At 41.1% G+C, this 22,547-nt stretch overlaps 2 protein-coding genes across 4 annotated transcripts; both read right to left on the bottom strand.

Moving 5' to 3' along the window:
* Positions 1 to 328: 328 nt before the first annotated feature.
* esrp2 (epithelial splicing regulatory protein 2) lies at positions 329 to 19,670 on the bottom strand. Of its 3 annotated transcripts, none has more exons than XM_088992829.1 (16): positions 19,530 to 19,670; positions 19,198 to 19,350; positions 18,664 to 18,792; positions 13,219 to 13,332; positions 11,594 to 11,708; positions 11,331 to 11,426; positions 10,938 to 10,992; positions 10,486 to 10,596; positions 10,247 to 10,379; positions 9,271 to 9,313; positions 7,931 to 8,232; positions 6,998 to 7,225; positions 6,721 to 6,919; positions 5,575 to 5,761; positions 5,073 to 5,283; positions 329 to 1,045 (listed from the first exon to the last, which is right to left on the bottom strand). In XM_088992829.1, the coding sequence occupies exons 2-16, from the start codon at positions 19,327 to 19,329 to the stop codon at positions 884 to 886; spliced, it is 2,217 nt and encodes a 738-aa protein (XP_088848955.1). In that variant the 5' UTR covers positions 19,330 to 19,350; positions 19,530 to 19,670; the 3' UTR covers positions 329 to 883. The 3 variants fall into 3 exon arrangements, with proteins under 3 accessions (XP_088848955.1, XP_088848954.1, XP_088848957.1); XM_088992831.1 differs by lacking the exon at positions 19,530 to 19,670 and adding an exon at positions 2,474 to 2,576 and having other exon boundaries at positions 907 to 1,045; positions 19,198 to 19,521; XM_088992828.1 differs by lacking the exon at positions 19,530 to 19,670 and having other exon boundaries at positions 19,198 to 19,521.
* A 150-nt stretch (positions 19,671 to 19,820) lies between these two features.
* LOC148900837 (leukotriene B4 receptor 1) lies at positions 19,821 to 22,547 on the bottom strand. The gene has a single exon (XM_088992832.1). The coding sequence runs from the start codon at positions 22,494 to 22,496 to the stop codon at positions 21,459 to 21,461; it is 1,038 nt and encodes a 345-aa protein (XP_088848958.1). The 5' UTR covers positions 22,497 to 22,547; the 3' UTR covers positions 19,821 to 21,458.

Below are 22,547 nucleotides of genomic sequence, written 5' to 3'. Positions count from 1 at the left end.
CCATCAACGACCATCACAAAGGTAAATAAAACAACTTTATTATACAGTACAGTTTATTTCTATAATTATAATACCATAGCACCTTTATTATACATAAAATAAGGTATATTTTATGTAGTTTTAAGGCTGAGAAAATTAGAAAGTAGAAAATTGTTTTATGGGGACCTGGGAACGGATTATTCTCATTTTAATGGTTTCCCATGGTAAAGTAATTTTTGGGATACACACTTTTCTCCTTACACACTGTCTGAGAACCAATTAAGTTCGTAAGCCAAGGTATCACTGTACACCAAAATAAATAATTAAAAAGCACACACACACCCAATCGTCAATAACAGTTTTTATCATTTACATTCTTATTCACAATTCTAATATATATGACATTAAAGTTGACAAAAAGAAACAAAGAAAAAAATGTGTGCGTGTGTATTTATATAAATCCGTGACTATTGAGGGTTTAACAATAGGAGCGCCAGTGTTTTTCTCTAGGCACATTGTTGGGGGTGGCGAATTGTGGATATACGCATCAGTAGTTTTGTCACAAGAAGTCAAAAAGATTCATTGCTGTCCTTAACGTTTTTGTTTGAGTCCAAAAGTAAAGCAAAAATTGGTTCATTGCACGTTTGTTTACCAACAAACCAACATCTGGAGACTCTGTACAAATGTATCCGATCATAGAGAAGCATGCGTTCGAAATACCGTTCTCCTTCCACTTGAGTGATTTTATGGCTTTTGGCTGCCATTCCCCTCAAGTTGGGACAAAAGAATGATTGATTCAGACAAAAAAAAATATAATAATAATAATAATCAAAATCAAGTTTCAAGTGCGAACAAATGCAGCCATGTACACTGCGCTGGCTTGGACGCATTTGGAGTCTGCCAGTCAGTTGCAGAAGGTCAAATGGACCTGCTGGCCGTAGAAGACGTGACTGGAGCGCTCAGCGACGGCCCGGCACGCCGCCTCCTCGCTGGGGAAGGTGACCAAGGCCTCGCCGCTGCACTGGCCGCTGAAGTTGTACAGGATGAGGACAGCGTCCGGTTGGAGCTGTGCGGCGACATAAAACAAAAAAAAAAAAAAAAAAAAAAAAAAAAAAAGACAAAATAATCATTAAAAAAAAGGGGAAAAATAAGCCTACGTGTGCCTTGCCAAAAGGCATCAACGTGCCAAAACACCAGGGGGCGTCCCTGAGTCAAGGGAAAACTAAATAATAATAATACATTTCATTTATCAGCCTTTCAAAACTCTCAAGGTCACTTTACAGTCACAGGATCAGTTTTTTTTCTGTGGGTGAGCAGCGGCAGCCACACGCGCCAGCTTTCACTCAACCCAGAAGTAACTCAAATAGATCACGTTAGCTAGCTAATCGATAACTCATAGCTAGCTAGCTAGACAGCTAATAGATAGCAAATAGATAGCCAGCTATGTAGCCAGTAACGGTGACCGCATTCAACTTTGAATAACTCTAATAGATCAAGCTAGCTAGCCAATACATGACTGATAGCTAGCTAGCTAGCTAGCCAGCCAATAGATAGCCAGCAACGGTGACCCCATTCAAACGGGAATAACTCAAATAGATCAAGCTAGCTACCTAATATATGACTAATAGCTAGCTAGCCAGCAAATAGATAGCCAGCTAGGTAGCCAGCAATGGTGACCCATTCAACCGGGAATAACTCAAATAGATCAAGCTAGCTAGCTAATACATGACTGATAGCTAGCTAGCTAGCCAGCCAATAGACAGCAAACAGATAGCCAGCAACGGTGACCCCATTCAACCGGGAATAACTCATATTGATCAAGCTAGCTAGCTAATACATGACTAATAGATAGCTAGCTAGCCAGCAAATAGCCAGCTAGTTAGCCAGAAACGGTGACCCCATTCAACCGGGAATAATTCAAATAGATCAAGTTGGCTAGCTAGCTAATGGATGACTAATAGCTAGCTAGCTAATAGATGACCAACAGCTAGCTACTTAGACAGCTAATAGATAGCTAGTGAAGGAAATAGATACAATATTGCTCAAGATAAACATAGTACGTTTAATCAGTATAAATAAATGTATCAATTTCTTTCACTAGCTAGATGATTGCTGTTAGTGGCAAGGGTGAAAGGTTATTTTGATCCCAGAAGCCGACAGCGGATTAGTTAGGTTAGCAGAAAAATGGAGGAGCGAGGGGACACAAAAGGCTGCAGCTGCAAACGGTTGTATGCACTTTCGAGCAGTTACAAGTTGCATTCTTTCAACAGGCCAGCAGGGGGCGCTTTCTGCATGCAGCGCATTGAATAAAAGCTTCCTTCATCTCATCAACAATGAACACTCAAAATTCCTCTTAAAAAAGGGAAGCAAAGTTTCATTTTGGGGAACATGCAGGCTGACAAGCCAAACTCAGACAGCACAGAGAACGAAGCGAGGCGGCGTCTGCGTCCCGGCCCGCGGTGGGGGTTGGCGTCGGGGGCCCCGAGCCGCTTACCTTGGGGGTCAGCCCCTTAAAGGCAGAGCCATTCTTTGGGCTGAATCAGACTCCTGGCCTGTTCGCTCATCTGAACCATGCTGCCGTACTCCTCAGGGGCGTACTACACATAGCATAATAATCAACACGGTAAGCCCGACACGGTTACATCAACAATTGCGCACACGGACACATACCAAGAAACATAATAGAAAAACAATGTTCAGAGAAGCACTCACACTGCCGGACAACACCCAAATCAAAATGCGATCGTACGTTGACTTACATGTGACCCAATTTAAAAATTTGGAGTGATCGTGTGTTCAAAAAGTCCAAACGAGGTGTTTGCGTTCAAGTGGTTTTCTTTTAATGGCATTCGCCATTGAAGTAAAAATAAATAACGTCTGTAAAAGTCTGCTAGCTTCAGGCTAACAGAAAAAGTCAGAGCCGGAGAAAAGGCATTAAAAAGCCAGCGGTTCTCCGTGAAGGTACATGAGGAAGTATGTGAAAAATTTCCCGTTCAAAAATCAAAGGCAGTTTGTTGACAACCTACCAACAAAACCGAAAACCGAGTACAGTATCTCACTAAATGCAAAGAGAATCAGTTCGGTGCAATAGTTGATCTACACGGCTGGTAATTCTCTTTTATCTATTTATTTATTTATTAAATTAGTAATCAATGTATTAATTAACCAATTAACTAATTAATAATTAATCGATTAACTAATTAAATAGTTAATCACTCAATTAATGAATGTATTACTTTGCCTAATTAATTTATTCATTAAGTAATATTAATTTATTAAGATATTAATAGCTTTTTATTTACTACTTTATTTATTTATTTATGCATTTATTACTATATTTGTTTATTAATGTATTTATGTCAGCAGTTTCCTTTTTTTAAATAATATTGCTGAACATTTTGTCTATTTGTACCATGTGTATACATTTATTTTTAATTCGTTTTTTTGTATTTTGAATTTCGAAATAGCACTCTGTTTAGTCTTTTAAGCATTATACACTGAAATAACATGGATTATTATTATTACGTATTACATTTATTAACCCAGAAAAACAACTACCAGAATGGAAGCATTATACCGCCCCCTGCCGGTCAAGACGCTCACATCAAAAAAGGACTACGATGTAAATTAACCATAACATTATAATTCTTTACAATCAATGTAATTAACGTCCTTGTTAAGACCGTTTCCTGGTCATACAAACATGATTTTTGTGGGGCGTATCCTTTCATTTCAATGGAAAAAAAGAGGATTTGAGTATGGTCATGGAACACATTAAATTAGTAAGTCAAGGCACCGCTGTACTGGATGCCTGAACGCAGTAATGATGAGCACCTGAAAAACTAAACAAACAAAAAAAAGGCAAAAAAAATAACCTTTCCACTTCCGAGTCTTTAAGCATGAGAGAGAGAGAAAAAGAAGCAAGTGGATTTCAAGACACTCGTTTTGAATGATTGTGTGAAAATGGGGTTTGCACCCAAATGCACACAAAGTGACATCACGATGTGAACCAAAAAAAAATGGTTCAGGGTGACGTGCTCCTGTGTTTTTTTTGGAGCAGATTAAGAATGTCTGGGCAGCAAAATTCTTCTGCTTAAGGGTTACATTTTTTGAAATAGATAAATAATAATAAATAAGGATTTTGAAATTAAATGAGTTAGTTCTTTTATAGCTGAAAAGATAAAGTTCAAGCTCTTTTATTATTTATCATTTTATTTATGGTTTTATTGTTCTGGTGTGTATTGTTCTTTTAATTGTAAAGTGTCCTTGGGTGATTTGAAAGGAGCTTGTAAATTAAATGTATTATTATTATTATTATTTAAAAAAAAGTGTAAAATATGTAGATGTGAAAATTACTGTGCTTGATTTTAATATTTGCTACAAATTAAATTATTGTACTTTTTCTACCATAGTTGTATTATTTGTATTACAGCGGATCCCCCATTCTCGTGGTCCAACACATGCTAATTTGCATATTCATTTTCTTTTTTCCAATACTGCATTTTGTCTAGCGGGGATTTTTATCCCCATCGCCCTGCATGGAAACTGCTTCCCCACATAGTGAATGTCTCTTTGGGCACCCCCAGTGGCCATCAATTATCCACAAATTTTGGCTATTTGCAGGCTAGCACGGATTCTATTCAGGGGGAAAATTAATTAAATCATTTAACCATTTATTTCCTGTATATGATGCCTGTCCATGTGAAGCGCTTTGTTGCAGCTTCAGCTGTTGGTAACGCGATATATAAATCAATAAGTATTGCATTTAAATCCTTAATCAATTCATGATGCCCATTCCTAGTAGCAAACAGCCAGAAGCAAAGAAGCAGGAACAACACACAAAAAAACCCTCCACCTAAAATCTGGCTCGCCGGCTGGTGGCGACAAGTCAAACCTCAGCGTTCCAACCTCACTTGGCCTGGCAGCAAAGGATTATGGAAGGCAAAGAGTGACTTAAAATGAAGAGTGCAGCGACACAGCAAAAAAGGGCATGTTGTCACCGTTTACATCAGTATGGAAACAATTTGGGAATCAAACCCTCACACATACTCAATGAACATGTGCGCCTCTGTGTGTTCCCGGCAGGTACTGACCTGATATCCCTGGAAAAAACTGAGGATGTCCTTGACCCCGGTGTTGTAGGGAAGGCCCTGCATCCGCACCAGAGCCCCTGGTTGAGAGAGCACCGGAGACGAGGCGGCCGCTGCGGCGGCAACGGCCGCATGGTGAGGCTGCGCCGCCACCGCTGCCGCCACCGAAGGCGGGGCTGCGAAGTAGCTCACTGTGGAGGGAGACACTGGGGGGCTGTGGAGGGAAACAGAAAGGCGATGGGTATTGTTAAGTGTTTTGCTTTTTATTTAAATAGTTGTGACGGACGTAACATCTGTAATTACATCCATCAAGCCTTTGGTATCACTGTTCTGACAACCTTTCATCCAATTTTCCATTTTTGTTGTTTGAATTGCAACAAAAATATTGCGTAGGTGATTTTAGCAGTGGTGACCAGTAACCATCCCATGACTCATGTCAAATAAATCACAGCAGTTGACCGAGAAATTGAAGTTGTAATTGAGCAAACAGATGATGGGGGCATACCTGGGATAGTAAGCTGTGTAGTTCATGTTCATGTACAGGTGAGGCTGAGGTGGGTAGTAGGCCAAGGCGGGGCTATGTGTGGCCTGATGGGGTCTGGCAGCGGCCAATAGGGGGGGCTGGTAGAGGGCAGCCTCTGACAAGATGGCAGGAGGTGTGGGAAAGGCGTAGGCTGTTGGGGGGGATAAACCTCAAAGAGAAAAGGACAAACGTACGTTGAAGAGCACATTAAACAGTCGTCAATCATAAAGTATGATTTTAGTGATCAACTTGATAATGGATCATTTCAAAAAAGGGGGTGTGGGTGCAAGGGCATTCACCACTGTGCATGATCGGTATTTTCGGAACAAAGTTCAGTCGGTTCTTTGGGCTGCCATTGTCACAAAATAAACAAAGATAAATGGCAGCATGGACATATTTACAGACAAATAGCCTCCATCGAGTCTAAGGCTGTGGGTACCTAAGCAGGGGGGACACTCAAAGAACTGAGAGATAGAGATAGAGAGGCGATAGTGAGAACAACAGAGAGAAATAGAGAAATACAGAGGGAGAGAGAGAGAGACAGAGAGACAGAGAGAGAGAGAGAGAGAGAGAGAGAGAGAGAGAGAGAGAAAGAGAAAAAGAGGGAGGGAGACAAAAAGGGAGCCGAATTGGGACAGATAGAAAAAAAGAAAGATAAAGAGAAATCGAGAGAGAGAGAAAATAGAGACGGATAAAAAGAGAGAAATAGAGAGAAAGAAAAAGAGAAATGGAGAGAAATAGAGAAAGAAAGAGAGAGAGAGAGAGAGAGAGAGAGAAAGAGAGAGAGAGAGGAATAGAGAGAAAGAAAGACAGAGAGAGAAATAGAGAGAAAGATATATATAGAGAGAGAGAGAGCGAGAGAGAGAAAGAGACACAGAGAGACTGTTGGGTTAAAAAAAATGGTCTCCCAATCTAATCTCTCCCGGTAGAAAGGAGAGTACAAAGGGCAAAGTGCGGGTTCCCTACATACAGTCAAAAGTGGCATCATTTCTCTTCAAACTATTCATTTCATTCGTCGCAGAAATAACTGTAAATGTTTTGATTTTTCATGTATGGCCAAAATGGTCTCTGATGTGCTGTGTTCAACAATTTGAATTTGTCACCAAAGGCTCAATAGTCGTGACCTACAAGGGAGTTTGCAAGGTGGTGGAGAAAGGCCGCTGCGGTTCAAAGTTCCTCCCATCAGTACGATGCTCATCTCCTCAGTGGAGCACTGGAACACCTCCACGTAGCGATCCTTCATGGTCTTCTTGTGACACTTCTGGGACACCATAAACGCTTTATCCGGGGACTTCATCTGGATGAAGGCGTCGCCCGAGGGCCGCCCCTGAAAAGGGAACCAAGGCAATCAGCTTTGTCATCACATTTCGGGGCAAATGATACCAATGTCTCGCTGCGATCCCACCTGCTGGTTGAGGACCATGTGGACTCCGTGGGGTTTAATGTCAGCGGTGTGCTCGCCCATGAACTCCAGGATGTCTTCGATGCCGGCCGTGTAAGGCAGGCCACGCAGGCGGATGCAGTCACGACTGCTGCTAGCCGTCGGGAGGAAGGGCGGCGTGGCGAGGACGGGAACGATCGGTGAGGCGGGCAGTGTGGATATTAGAGGGCTGGACATGTAGCGTGTCAGCACCTAGCATGCACAAAAGTAAAGAACCAAAGTTGGCTTGAGCTGAGGTAGAAAGCAATCAAAGTCATAGAAAAGAATAACTGGAGTGCCGTTGCCATCAAGGTTGGGGGAGAGGGAACTTAAATCAGCCCTTACAAAAAATGTTCAGCATAATATGAACTACAGGTAACATCCGACTTACGACCGGGTTCCGTTGCAACCAACCGGTCGTAAGTCAAAATCCATTCAAAATGTTAAACAGAGTCTCTGTGCTAAATGACTTGCAAATGAAATGATTCGGATGCCGCGGGGGCGGGCGGCCGTGGGCCCGACGCGGCGTTCTCGAGCGGCAACGCCCGAACTGCCGCGGCTCTAGTCCTGGCTGTGCCATGGCCGGCGTGAGTGGACACTCCCTCCTCTGCTGCCATCACGAGGTCGATCGCTGTGCGAGAGTGAGAGAGATTCTGGGTAGCTGGCCAAAATTGTCGTACGCGTTGCAGGGCTGTTGGGCGCGTTGTGGTGCCAGGCGTAGATTTAAAATAAAAAAAATTGTGTCTGGTGGTCGTGGTCGTAAATACGGGTGGTCGCAAGTCGGATGTTACCTGTATTTCTTTTAATTTCTGTCAGTGCTACCTTAGCTTACCAGTGGAATCTGTCTCGTGACAAAAATTGGATTTACCGAATTTGAAATTGGTAAATGTTAGCCATGTTTCGATTGTCCCAACTGACCTGTTGCACCTCGGCAGCAGTGCTGCGAAAAAGTTCGATGTAGCGCTTGCCCAAGATCTGCCTGTGCTTCTTCATGGCATTTTGGGCGTACTCGTCGCAGGAAAAAAGCACAAAGGCATCACCGGTGGGTCTTCCGTCCGGGTATTTCACAAACAGCAGTCCTTCTGCCCCGTCTGTGACCGGGCTCTCCGGACCAAGGAAGTCCAGGACTTCCTGTGGCGTGGCGGTGAACGGCAGACCCCGCATCCGGATGATCACTTGGTTTTCTTTGGAGAGGAACTGTGTCACTTCGTTTGACGTGCCTGGTGAGAGAAGGACATTTTACAAAGGGGACCGAAAAAATAAAATATCGTATTTTCTGGAATATAATTCATCAAATGACACATTTAAAAACCTTTTCCATATATAGGGTGCATCGCATTATAAGGGGCACCTTCAATGAATGACATTGTAAAATGTTTTCCATACATAAGGCACAGGGGATTATGAGGCGCATGGTCAGCTTTTGAAAAAAATCTTGTCTTTTAGGTGCGCCTTATAGTGCAGAAAATATGGTAGTTGAAGAAATGGGGATGAACCCAGATGTAGCTATCAGATTCACCTTCCGAATATAAAATGGCCGTTTGCACGCAGCAATGATTTTAATACTGTATGTAAGGTCATCATTTAAAAGCAATGATGAGATTTCAGATATACCAACCAACCAACCAACCATATCTGTGAGATTTCCACATTTATCAAATATATTTCCTTCCATAAACCATCTTGTGTTCTTCAACGGTTGACTTACACGCCAATGTGTGACAATCTGCATCGATGTGAGTGCATTCTGATTAAAGTCCAGTGTGAATTTCTTTCTGAGCTATTGCTGTTGTGTTACTATTATTTAACCTGTGCACCGGAGGCCCTCGGCCCTGGCTTTTTCTCCTCACACCCCCATTGTCTCAGCACCAGGCTGCACTTTGCAGCGGTTGTCAGCCTGGCTCCCCCTTAGGGGGAATGTGGAGGTTGAGCAGAACAGGTGAGGGTACAATTTCTGTCTGGGCTGTGAGGGGTGGGTTAGGGGGATAAGTGTGGGAGGGGGGAGGTTAGTTCCTGACAAAGCATCTTTTATGAGTCCAAGATAAGGGGCTGGAGATCACTGGGATGAGACAGGCACACAGGTAACAGGAGAGAGCAAAAGAGGAAATCCTCCTTCTCAGCCATGAAGAATTACTTTTTCAGAGTAATTCATTCAGTCATTTAAAACTGAATCAATAAATAATAGGAGGCCAAAACAAAAAGCTTTTCATAATAACTCATATTCAATGTGCAGAAATGGAGAAAACATAAAATCTAACCTCCCGCAATTTTGAGGAATTCCTCTCCTGTGGCCTTGTAGACCTGAAACAACGAGGAAATGTACATTTACCATTAAACTGGAAAACGGAACATTATATAAGTGCAAACCGGAGAGATTTTATCATAGTTCAAAGACAACGCTTATACAGTATTTGAGAAATTAATTTGATAATCCCTTAGTGCGGAGGCTATCTGTGGAATATTTGTTACACCACAATCCCCAACAGGCAGAGAAAGAACGACATAACTCCAACTATGTAGATGACGGACGTTATTGGGTGTGTATCACCTCTCCTCGTAGCTCAAATGTGGTGAGAACCAATCAGAATTTAATGGTGAACCTGGCTAAACTATTACAATGCTACCATAGGGGCCCGAAGACAGCACATGTAGTGGTTCCTGCATTGTGTTGGCTTCTCACAAGTCCTGTTGTGACTGTGACATAATCCATTTTTTTAATGGTTTTGAAAATATATGGACATTAAATGTTTTATTGTAGTGACAGTTTAGGCTATTTTGAGAAAATTGAAGCAGTCACTCATCCATAAAAATGCCACCCAAATTTATATTTCCATTTTCTTCCTGGCATTTTGTATATTTTGTCATAGATAATTTCTCTTGGACCCTAAAAGCTCCTCTCTGTGTCAGATGTTTGACATACAATAGCAAAACAAAACTTCAGGGTCTTATTGAGATGCTGGGTTCCAACAGACTGACTGAGCACCTTCAGGTCAATATCTACCCTGAAGGTAAAGCTTCAACTCCCCATCAAGCTTAGAGGAACTTATAGCAAGCCAAGAGTGTGTGAAAGTTTCACTTTACACGCTGATCCAGCCCTAAAGCACAACTTACATTTTTGACACAAGATACTTAACAGATTCAGACTACCAGTACTTAATAAAGAACCCGAGAAAAACCCAAAGGTGAGGTACATATGACTACGACAAGTCCAGTGGAATACTTTCTCAAGCTGACCTCGATGTAACGGCTCCCCATGTGGTGCTTGTGGCGTTCCAGCGCCAGGTCTCTGTGTTCCGGGTTGATGAAGCGAACCAAGGCCTCGCCATTTCTCCTGCCCTGAGCATTGAGGCATAAGGCTACGCCCCCTCTGAAACACAGTTTCAATCAAATTGGTTGACCCCTCGCTCCAAAAGTCACACATTCAACTTGATAGAGAGAGAATCCATTCTCTAATCCATTGAGGGTTAACTTACTTGGCTATATTGAGGCCTTTGAAGAAGCGAGCAATGTCTTGGTCTGAAGACTGCCATGGAAGTCCGCGTGCTCTGATGATGGTCTCGTTGTCCACTGGCTCTGTCTTACTGCTGCAGGAAAACACAATGCTGGAACGTTAGAGCTAGTTAAGTGTTCAACAAAGCAGCAATCCAAAGCATATTCGTTGACATTCATTGCATTTATTGAAAACATACGAAATGCATCAAAGTAGTTAAATGTATGGTTAAAGTTGCCATTAAATCAATTATCTAAATACTAAATTTGCACACAACTCAGTTAAAGTTTTGTTAAGGGGCAGGCTCCCACTATTATTAAAGTGTGGGGTCCCGCTGAATTAATATTCTACAAACATAAAATGTATTGTTCGTTGTAGTATGGTGACCACTGTATGTCCCATAGAAACAAAACGTCTATTTTTCCATAGGCTTACCATGTTCCAGAATCTAACTTGTACTTGACCGTCTCCACAAGGGAAAAATTGTGATCTAAATGGAGAAAAAAAAAAGAAGAAAATCTATCAAAAATATAACACGGACCTCCAGTTCACAGCTCAACAAACACGTGTACATTCTTCCTCTTGAGATTCAGGTCAGGCGAGTTCTGCTCAAACAAGCAAGACAGGTTGTGTGCCAAAATGACAATTACGGTACATGGACCAGAACAATACGGTAGCCAAAGTGGGTTCACAGAAAATGCCATTTCAATAATGTACACATAGCAGAGGTGCCGTTCTGTAAATTTATGTGAGCTTGTGGATCAACAAAGGCTTGTACAGTATCTCTCAAAATGACTAATGAAGATCCCAAGAATGATTGATACTAACTGTAAGGCTCAGCCAGGATGCGCAGGATCAGCTGCACCATGCTCCTCACTTCCCTCACTCCCATCAACTGTTCTGAAACTGCATTGAGACCAACATCTGCATGCCCAGTTAAAGACATGGTACGGATTTCCTTTGCTTTAATTTAACTTCGAGAACTCAAAAACATCAAAACAAATAAAGTACAGGAACAAACATTTGTTAGGAAATTAAAAATGGGGTTGCCTTTTTTTAATCTATATTGTCCTGGAGTGAGGGTAGGATACGTTCTAACATGAAAGGAATTTCCAGTTTGTTTGCAGGGCCGGTGTTGGGGCAGCATTTCTCAAACTCTTTCCTCAAGTCCACAAATGAGAAGAAACACTCAGGAAGGACAAGATTCTGTAAAGCAAGATACCACAAGGACATGCTCAGGTGTGAGACAGTATGTCATACCAAACAACAGGACCCCAATGAGTACACAACAGGAATTATAAATTAGAACTAAGGGAACAGTTATATATTTTTTGTACATCACGGGAATATATGATCAGATAATTTCTTGCGCAAGAACTGTTACAATTTTGGATGATGCTTCAAAGCAGATCAACAAGGCACTCCTGGTGCTAAAAAATATTTTGTTCAGTATATGATGAAGGACCAAGTGTCACAAAAGCAATTTTACACATCACAACCCTCCAGAAATGTTTTAGAACCAGTATTTTACAATTCACTAAATCAAATTTGAATATTTAACATTTATGCCTGAGGTCTTAGTTCGACGCTGTGGATCATTTGTGACCCAGACACAAAGGGAAAAAAGCAGTGTTGGGGAACTCCGATCATTTAACTCACAGGTGTCAAAGTCAAGGCCCGCGGGCCAAATCCGGCCCGCCACATCATTTTTTTCGGCCCGCGAAAGCAAATCAAACTTGTTAAATTCCATGATGATTGCTGAAATCTGAGCCAAAATTTCCTATTTTTGGATGTCAACCACAATAAAAGTCATTATTCTTGACTTCAGATTTGAAAACGAGTTATTCATTAATTTGCTGTGTGCTCTATATGTAATATTTGAAGGGATTTAAACATTCTAATGGGTTCCCCAAATTCATAACGGCCCTCGAGAGGAAACCATAACTACAACGTGGCCCGCGGCAAAAAATGACTTTGACACCCCTGATTTAACTCATTCACTGGCAGACAAAATGTGTCCACTCCAGTGCCAGGGTTTTTGTCATTATCACTTGAATTCCAGGACCCACAGAATATTGAGTTTTAGGACCAAATAAACATTAATGTCAGCGTTAGAAACCTTAGACTCTCTTCATCAGAAAAAAAGTTAATTCTTAAATGATATGGGTCTGGAGTTATATAAACTTGAAATGAACAGTCTTGAAATTTCAACAGTAGCCAAAATGGAACTGTATAGTGCCACTTAGCAGTTTCTTTGACGACGATACTAGTGCAGCGTGTTCTACCGGAAACAAATTCCTTGTATGTTCTACATACTTGGCAATAAAGATGATTCTGATTCTGATGAAGGCGGCTGTCCAAAATACAATGCAATACATACATATTGGTTTATATAGCACTTTAACAACACCTGAACCTGGAACAAAGCGCTAACATGGACAAAAGGGGAATGCTGCCCCCTTGTGGAAAAGAAAAAAAAAACATTGCCAGAGGCCATGGCCAGCGCTTTCTCGGCACACAAGCATGAAAAAAACAAAACCCGAACAAATTCAGGAATGGCGCTCTACGTCATTTTCAATTGCCGAACGAATATGTGAATGGCAGTGAATGAGTTAATTTACATTCATCCTGGGTACTTTATTTGGAAACATTTGCCACTCGTCTGTATTGTAATGTTAGAAGACAAAGTTAAAAAAAATAATATATATTTTTTTACCTTTTTAGAAGCTTCAGGGTGAAGAGCCTGTCGTATGATAAGGGGATTGTTGACACAAAGCGTATAAGAGCTTCTGTCGAGACACTTCAATTCCGATGTCACAGACTGCTGGAACTGAAAAAAAACAAACAGACAAAACAAAAAAAAGTTTCTCACTTTTTTCCCCTCACAGGCATTAGTTGTTGTCACAGTCATTTTTTTTTAAATAAATCATTAGCATTCAAGGATCTCAACACATTGTGTAGCAAGGTCTTTACTGTGTTGTGCGATAATTGGTTGCCTTTTTTTGTAACATTATTTCAGGGATTGGGTAAAATTAATTAAACCACTGCGCAAACTGCAAATAACAAAGGGGAAAGTTAGAATTAAATAGGATTGAAAGGCAGACAAGTGAAGGTGGTATGACGTTTGATGCATGTATTGCGTGCGTGCATCGTCGCAAACAAGGCTCGTCTGACAGGTTTTAATGTTTGTCGACGGTGGGAGGGGAACGATTACATTTTCCAAGAGGCCATACTGGTTTAACCCGCCTTGTTCGAGTGATGCTAACACCCAATCTTTCACACCAGCATCCCGCACTTAAGCATTTGTTTTATTTAAACTCTGATACACACAGAGTGTGTTGTGTCAAGCTAATGCTATTTACCAGTAACAACATGAAAAATATAACCTATTTTATATAATTATATCCTGCCATTTTTGGCTAGCCTTTTTGAAGCCATATAAAGCTAACTCAACAAAAAGAATAAACAGAATTTTCTCATCTTTGAAAATCTTTCTGAAACATTTTAACGTGTAACCTGGCTTGTTTTCAAATTTCTAATTTGTAACTCAAGATGACAAAGTCGGTGAAACCCTGGCCAAGGGCATTCGTAGGGAAATTTGACCCCATGAATCCCCACAACAGCCCCGGATGACAACATAAAATAGAAGCAGTGAAATCTGCTGACAGGCAAGTGTCCCACATGGCCGCAGGGTACATGTGACTGATAATCAAGCAGTGAGCGCTACAGGTGCATGTTTGGGCTTGTTTCTCAGTATAACCGCAAGGAAATGCCAAGTAGCGAGCAAACTATGCAAGTATTATAAAAAAAAAGTTTCACTGATGATACAGCATTTCATAGTTGCCAAAAGAAAATTTCAAGTAGCGTTTCTTTGAGCTTGATTTCATGAGTCGAGTTAGCCACAACATGGAGTGCAAAGGTTGACTCTGTGTGTCCTTGGGTTCCCATTATCGGGTTGTCACAAACCACAAATTTTCCCCTGGGAAAATACAAGGGACACATATGTCGCATGTTAAAACACAATTTCTTTCTGAACATAGGTGGCAAGAGTTTCACACCATATGGCACACAGACAAAGACTTCCGCATATCCGGCGGGCAAGTCATGCCAAATTATTAAACTTGAAGGCAGGCGCAAGTTCTCAAGCAGCACCGACAAACCCTGATTTTTTCATTCAAACGTCATGGTTGCGTTAGAGTGTCATCAGAAATCAAGACACACATGGATAACATCCAGTCTTGAGCTACAGTATGCAGTAACAATGACAACGGAAAAACCGAGTCCAAGTTCAAAGGCAACGAGACGGTTTTCAACAATGTTTTGCATGCTGTTATAGTCACATCCATTTGATGGTATTTTTGCAACATTTCTGGGTTCTAGAAAGTCACAAGAACTGAGTGCACCAGCAAAAAGCTTTGTTCAGTGAGCCTCAAGATTTATTCTGCTTACTTATCCCCCTAACCTGTCTCAACAAGGATTTCTCAGAAAAGAACGAATAAGAAACTGACTCAAACCATACAGATAGAGAGATTTCACTCCAACATGCTTCAACCAACTGCAAGGTATTTTCAGTATTGAGTGGGAGGAAACAGCCTTTGAACGTGGTCCTATCAAAAGTCCCTCTCCAGTGGAGTGTTTTCATGCAGAAGTGAGAGGAAGGGTGTTCCTGGTGGCTACAACAAACTCTGATAAGACTGTCAAGGTGTGTCATGAAACCCTGAAAAGCATTAAAGCCAACTAAAGAACCACCACCAAGAAGTCACATTAAATGTTGTCTGTCCTTTTAAGAAACTAACAAAAAGCTTGGAGTAGACACAAACAAGATGATTTTACAGCCAATTCTACTCTAAAATGCTTTTTTTTTCATACAAGTGATCGAGTACATATCAACAACACAGCTGCGTGCTTAAAACTGCAAATACTTCAAAGAATAGATTTTAACTCATGCACTGCCAGACATGCAAAAATGTGTCTAGTCCATTACCAGGGTTTTTGTCATTGTCACTCGAATTCCAGGACCCACAGAATATTGAGTTTTAGGACTACATAAACATTCAATGCAGCATAAGAAACCATAGACTCTCTGACTTCATCAGGAAAAAAAAGTTAATTCCTAAATTATATGGGTCTGGAGTTATTTGAGCTTGAAATGTTGGAGGCTGTACCAAATACAATACAATACATACATATTGATTTATATCGCGCTTTAACAACAGCGGAAGCTGTAACAAAGCGCTAACATGGACAAAGGCAAATGCTGCCCCCTCGTGGAAGGTAAAAACTTTGCCAGAGGTCTGACCAGCGCTTTATCAGCACCTAAACAAGAAAGAACAAAATCCGGACAAATTCGGGAATGGCGCACAACGTCATATTTTCCATTCCCGTATAAATTTGTGAATGGCAGTTAATGACTTAAGCTACGATGTCATTGCCCTTGCAAAAAACAATCCTTAAATAAAAATTAAGAGTAAAAAAGTTATTTGAGATATGATTGTTTACACTGAAGCAAAAGCCTTTCAACTTTGCACAATGTGGCTTGACCGCAAGCAAATGAAAAGAGTAAACTCAACTTCAAATTATTTTTAATGCATAATGGTCTCTCCCTCCATTGCGGTTCAGCTTTCGTAGTTTATCCCAGATGTTTTTTTTAACCGCTAGCAATGCCTGTTGTTTTTTTTTTTTTTTAACAGCCATAACATCTTTTTTAAAAAGTGCTTTAAAAAAAAGACCCATCAGAGATGATTTACTGTTTGACTTTTGTTTTTTTCCCTTGTTGATTTAGCCTCAAAATCACCGTGGAGTCAGGATAAGCTTTACCATGTCGACAACCAGCTTGGTGTATTTATTGAAAAGCGGTGGAATTATTCAGTTTCGCCCTAAGAATAAGCCGCACGCATCACGACACAGGCTGAGACATGCTATCAATGCACTAAACACGAAAGCAACTTCAGACCACGTCACTGCAGGAGTGTTTCTGAAGAGACAATAGTTAAAGCTGTGACGTGTGACTACAGATTTTATGGCCACATTTCAACATTACTTACAACTATTCATCAAGAGGGCAAGTTTTAACATTTGATATGCTTACTGTCAAAGACAATGTTGTGGGACCACTTTATGGCAATTTGGAGTATATTAAATATAAGTACTGTTAAGACTGAAGCCAAACTATTATCTTCAGTTGAACAAAGTTGCCCAGAGTGAGAGTTCTGGTGTGGATGTTGTTGAACTTCCAATAGCAGCATAGACATTATGTAGACATCGAGTTTGGTGGCCTGCAAAGTATTTTAGGCCAAATCACCAGCACCTGTGTATCCGTTGCAGCTCTGGAATGGAATGCTGGGGTAAGATGGCTGACAATAGTTTGATTTTTAGTGAGCACTGAGGGATATTATGCTAGACAAAACCAAGTGGCCAAATTAAACATTAAAAGTACCCCTTTCTCACAATAAAAGAAAGAAATAGTCATTTTGGACAGATATGGAGTATGTGTCATCATAAAAATTCTAAAATACTGCATCAAATGTTATGTGCTATATGGTTAAGTACAAAATGAAATTGACAAGAACACATTCAGAGTTCATGATAGTGCGCTGGCTCACTTGCTCAAAGGGTCCTGCTAACAGGAAGTTGCCCAATCACCGTATAAGCGGGACCAGTCACTGTATTCATGAACTGAATTACAGACAAAACTATCAATTACATTGAATTTGGTCTTCTCTTGGTGAAAGGTTGTTTCTTTTTAAGCCATGAAAGGACAAATACAAAGAGATTAATGGGTGACACAAAGGAATGAAAAGAACCGAGTGATGGCTTGGGTTAATATTTGAAGGTTCAGCACACAAACTAACTTAAGGTAACCAGCCTGATTTGAAACGTTAACCGTCCCAAGCATTTCACTCTGTGGAAGGATATCGAGCAGCACCAGGATTAATTCAGTGTCAGACGTTCAAGAAATCTTATACATACTCGAAAGGGTGGAGAAAGGAGCACCAAGTGCAAACAAACACTTTAGCAAGGTTGGTCAAGAAACATGTTTGACAACATAAGCAATATTGTCTAAACACAGTGACAGGGGCAATATAAGCAAATTGTGTCTAAAAAAAACACTAAGGACCCCCCCCCCCCCCTCCTCATCCCCTTCTGTCCTCAAGCTAAGAGAGGTGCAGTCACAGCTCAACAACCCACCTTCCAGATGTCTACAGCATGCATCAAGTCAAGACAAGACCGGACCTGCGACTACACTTAATCTCCAACAACCTCAGGCGATGCACGCTCCTGAACTTCTACACGCTGTCAGAGCACCAAGCCACCCTCGGAAAAACGTCACTGAGTTACCGATTCTTGTATTCTAGTTTAAAACCTGTGTAAGAAGTGCCTGAAACTTTAATAATGTGGTTTCTAAAAAAATAAAACTATATAATACAGCTTTTTTTTTTTCATAAAAGTAGACGGTGTGAGGGGATGACAGGCACTCTCTGGGCACATTTACTGCAGAAACCCCCTCACACTCTTTTGCATGATATCCTGTGGAATAATGCCTGAGGATATGGAGAAACCCCACTCAACCATGGGGACAACATTCAAAATCCACACCAGAAGAACAGAGCATAACTAGCTAGCTAGATAGGTAGGTTTCAAGTCAAAAGTCAAAGTCAGCTTTATTGTCAAATATGCTAATATGCATGACATACAGCACAGATGAAATTACTGTCCTCTCAGACCCAGCGTTCAAGGCACTTATAATTACTTTGATTAACATAATAAACACAAAAATGCCAAAAATTTGTCTCAGATGGTGACAAAAATTCTTTCTTGACAGGGCTCACAAACACTTTCCCAGTCAGGTGAGCATTTTATACATTTTACACTTTATATCAATTGTGTTTGTCTAAATTTTACACTTGAAAGACAGTTGGGAATATTAAAAATCAACTATAACCTATAAGACTGTTTGTACAGTCAACATTATATAATGATCGGCACTGGAATAACTCATTTACCTACGGGCAACTATTTTTCAGATAACTCTGAACGCCATTAAAAAGGTTCACCTCACCAATAATAATAATACATTTCAATTGTAAGCGCTTTTCAAATGAGGATGTGCCGTTATAGCAAGCAGTCATTATGAAGATGCTCAAGGGTCTCCTCGACTCACCTGTAGCAGAGCTTTATCCAAGGGCTCAGCATTGACGACGTCATCCAAATTGAGACCAGTCTCCTCTTTACACTGATCTGAAAGCTCCAAAGTGTCTGGCTTGACAAGACATCTGTGAAGCTTGCCCACCTGAATGAAACAAACTTTTAGCATATAAAAGTTCGGTAACAAAAGACAAGGTGTTTAACAGGTTGGCCTCCCATTCGGGAAATGGACAATTATGAAATAAAATAACAATATGGTTGCAAATAGTCAAGGGCTGGGTTGACATGGAAAATCAAAAAGGTGTGTTTTTTTCTCCAAATCGGTAAAACCAACAAAAAACAGGGAGAAAATAAAATTAAACACAAACAAAACACACTGCATCGTTTGTCGGCTTATTTTGCAGCTGCACACCTGGACAGAAGGTGAGCTCGAGATAGCATTAGCACACACCGTGTTGATTTATGTCATACAGTTAAAGACACGATACCGAATGAAAATACACACAAGCACACTCGAGTACAAGAAACAGGACGAACGAACGGGCCGTACCTTTTTCTCACGTAGGTCCACAATTTGCCACACCAAGAGAATTATTTCCCTCTCATCCGAACCCAGTTTACCCCCATTTGCACCAGCTGTTGCCCCAAAGAACACCACCAGAGTATCACTGTGCGAAGCCATCAGGGACCACAAGGGTAAAAACTACAATTAAAGCAAAGATTAAACTAAAAACAACACAAGGGTTCACCTTTTTCCAAGTGATAAGAGGAGCGACCAAAATGGTCTTGAAACTCAATTGAGGTAAGGGGGAGAGCGAGAGAAAAAGAGGGGAGATTATTTTCACAGGGAGCCACGAAAGAGTTTGCGGCCAGTCACTCTACCTGTTGCTGTACTTGAGCGAATTCTATCCAGCGATACTGGTTTGACTAGTAAAGAAGGGTGGAAATCCGTGTTCGTTCACATGAACTCCATAACTAGCCTTGGAGGGGTTATTTTTTTTTTCCTAGTTACCTGCGTGTGTCTCAGCCCTTGAGCCTGACGAGTACCAAAGTGTCTTCTTATTGGCTGTTTCACAAAGGTGAGGGCGGGACAAAAGACGTATTGTGTTATATAATTGGTCAGAGACGTTTCAGTAGGAAGTAACCTGATTTAGAAAGAAAGGGCTGTGGTGGAGTCCTCCATGAGGCATTCCCGTGGAATTCTTCCGATTCGTAACTGAGAGACACGTTTAAAAACAACAACAACAACAACAACAACACCTGCTGCCATTGAAAAGTAATGTTTCAGGTGGTTTCATAGGATTAAAATGGGAACATATTCAGATAAAGTTTACAAAACTGCAAATATACTTTTCACACATGGAGATACCAAAGCCCACCATATTCAATTGAAAGAACGTTGTCATGTTGTAATGCTGGTTTATAATTTCTTTCTAAATGTGTTTTCATCACGCCGTTTCTTTCGGCACATACCATGTTGACTACACAAACTACTCACCAAGTTAACGATACGGTATTAGGTATTGCGGTAAATTCTCTTGATGAACTCGAAATGTTTTGTCATATTTACAGGTGACACTGAATTGACCTTGTATTCCACAAGTCCAACTCTTCAATGTTGTAATAGTTTATGCCCAATTTGCTCTAGCTGAGTCTGAAAATTCAGAGGTGTGTTTGAATCAACTAATATATTTCAAAAGACATCACCTTTTGCCTTTCTTTGGCACAACAATGTGCCAATTACTTGGTCTACATTAGGAGCATTACTTGTACATATATGGTGGATTTTGAAGCATTTCTTCATGGGTTTACATTGCTTCCTGGGCAGCACATGGACTACACACCAGTTTTTAAACCTGGACAATTTTTGATCAATTCAAGGATTAAACACCTGTGGTGAATTTTGCCGTTAAACTCATTGTTAGAGAATAACAATTTATGCAAAAAGCACTGAAACGTTGAACAGTTGGAATATGTGCATTTAAAATCTTAGAGAATATCACACCCATTTCACCTGTAAAAATCTCAATGATTTTTAAGCTCGTCTTGAAATTTCACCCAAAAGCCAAATACCATTTTGTGAGTATTGCGGTGTTGAGAGGTCGACTCGTACTCTAGGCCGACACAAATTTGATCTGTGGTGCCACTACATATAATTAAGGAAACTACAGTACACATTTGTAACAAAGTGTTTACACTGCCATCTACTGGTCGTATGACTAATGAGAATGATCGTGTTGACCACCATCTCATTTTGTTCTTTTTTTATTCAATTGATAGGTTGATAGAAATACTGGAGGTGTACGACTTTACTCAGGATGAAGCAACAATAGTAGCAACACATTTATTCTGCATTTGGTGTGACAACAAAGGGCACATTCATGCTGATTTGTGCAATCTTGTCATAGAGCGGAAGGAAAGACACGGACCGACAGACAGAAAGGCGGACAGACGGCTAAACAGACAGACGGACGGACGGATAGATAGATAGATAGATAGATAGATAGATAGATAGATAGATAGATAGATAGATAGATAGATAGATAGATAGATAGATAGATAGATAGATAGATAGATAGATAGATAGATAGATAGATAGATAGAAATAAATAAACATTCACTGACCATGATATTATGCATCTTTTCAATGCTGCTTATCTTCATTAGGATTTTGAATTTGATACATATTTTATTGTATTGTTTTCTGTGCTAATAAATGTACATGTAAATAGTTACATTTCAGATACAATAAACCAAAAACAGGAAACTGTTGTATTTACACAAAATTACATAGACCATTGATTGACATTGCTAGGGGAGGTTGTTTCTAGAAATGCCATGATGCTCTTTTGACTCAGAGTTACAGTGACTGCTGCTGGTCTGATTGTTTTGTCTTTTGGACACAAAGGAGAACTCCCTGTTGCCCTCACCTGGGGAGGTGCTTGAGATATGCCGGAATAACTTTCCAATGCCCGTGTCCCTTAAAGAGCTGCGGAAGGAACGGGCGGCAAACATGTAGAGAATCGGGTTGATGGTGCTGCTGATGAAGACCAGAGCCCCACTGATGTAAGCCATATTGCTGCGGACATCCTCTAAATGATCTCCAATGTGGGGGAAGGATGTTCCAGAGGCGAGAATAATCAGTGATAGTATATTTCCGATGTGGTATGGTGTCCAACAAATGGCGAACACCACCACCACACTGGCGATGAGAACCGTAGACTTGCGCTTGGACTTGAAGGTCATTTGAGTAATGCGGGTGCACAGGCAGCCATAGCACACCACCAAGATGGAGAACGGCAATGTGTAGCCAACCAGAGTTTCCAGAAGCACACACACTAGCTCCTGAGTAACTGAAGTATATTGGTTGTACAAACAGTGCTCCTCTCCGGAATCCTCGTCAAGAACCCGTGTGAGGAGGGCCGGCACACTGAACAAGAAGGCTGCGGTCCACAGAAACAGCAAGGCTTTATTTAGGGCCTTTTTCCTCTTCCATCCAGCTGAAGCGAAAGGATAACGCACGGCCAAAAAACGCTCCACGCTCATCAGGGTGATGAGGAAAACACTACCATACATGCAGGCGTTGATCACAAAGCCCATGACTTTGCAGGTGACCTCTCCGAACACCCAAGAGTGGACCAATGAGTAGATCCACAGGGGCAGGGTGACCAACACCAACAGGTCAGCGGCCGCCAGGTGAAGGATTAGCATTACCGTGTGTGATCTGTGTTTGACGTGGCGCAAAATGGTCCAGATGACCAGCAGGTTCCCAGGCATCCCGACCAAAAAGGACAGGCCCAGGATCACGCAAACTGCCACCATGCCGCCACCAAATTCTTCGGGGGCCATCTCAGCCGAAGGAAAGCGCTCGCTTGAATGTGAGGTGCTGACAGTGGTGTC

This window comes from Hippocampus bargibanti, linkage group LG03 (assembly GCF_051943395.1).
Source record: "Hippocampus bargibanti isolate YZ-2025 linkage group LG03, ASM5194339v1, whole genome shotgun sequence".
NCBI lineage: Eukaryota > Metazoa > Chordata > Actinopteri > Syngnathiformes > Syngnathidae > Hippocampus > Hippocampus bargibanti.
Note: the sequence above shows the minus strand (reverse complement) of the source record. Positions and strands in the feature narration are given on the sequence as shown.

Coding starts and splice junctions, on each gene's coding strand:
- esrp2 (XM_088992829.1), bottom strand. CDS start 19,329: ATGGCTTCGCACAGTGATACTCTGGTGGTGTTCTTTGGGGCAACAGCT. Junction 13,333..18,663: donor TGGATAAAGCTCTGCTACAG/GTGAGTCGAGGA, acceptor GTTTTTTTTCAG/TTCCAGCAGTCTGTGACATC. Junction 8,233..9,270: donor ATTCCTCAAAATTGCGGGAG/GTTAGATTTTAT, acceptor TTCTCTCACCAG/GCACGTCAAACGAAGTGACA.
- LOC148900837 (XM_088992832.1), bottom strand. CDS start 22,496: ATGGCCCCCGAAGAATTTGGTGGCGGCATGGTGGCAGTTTGCGTGATC.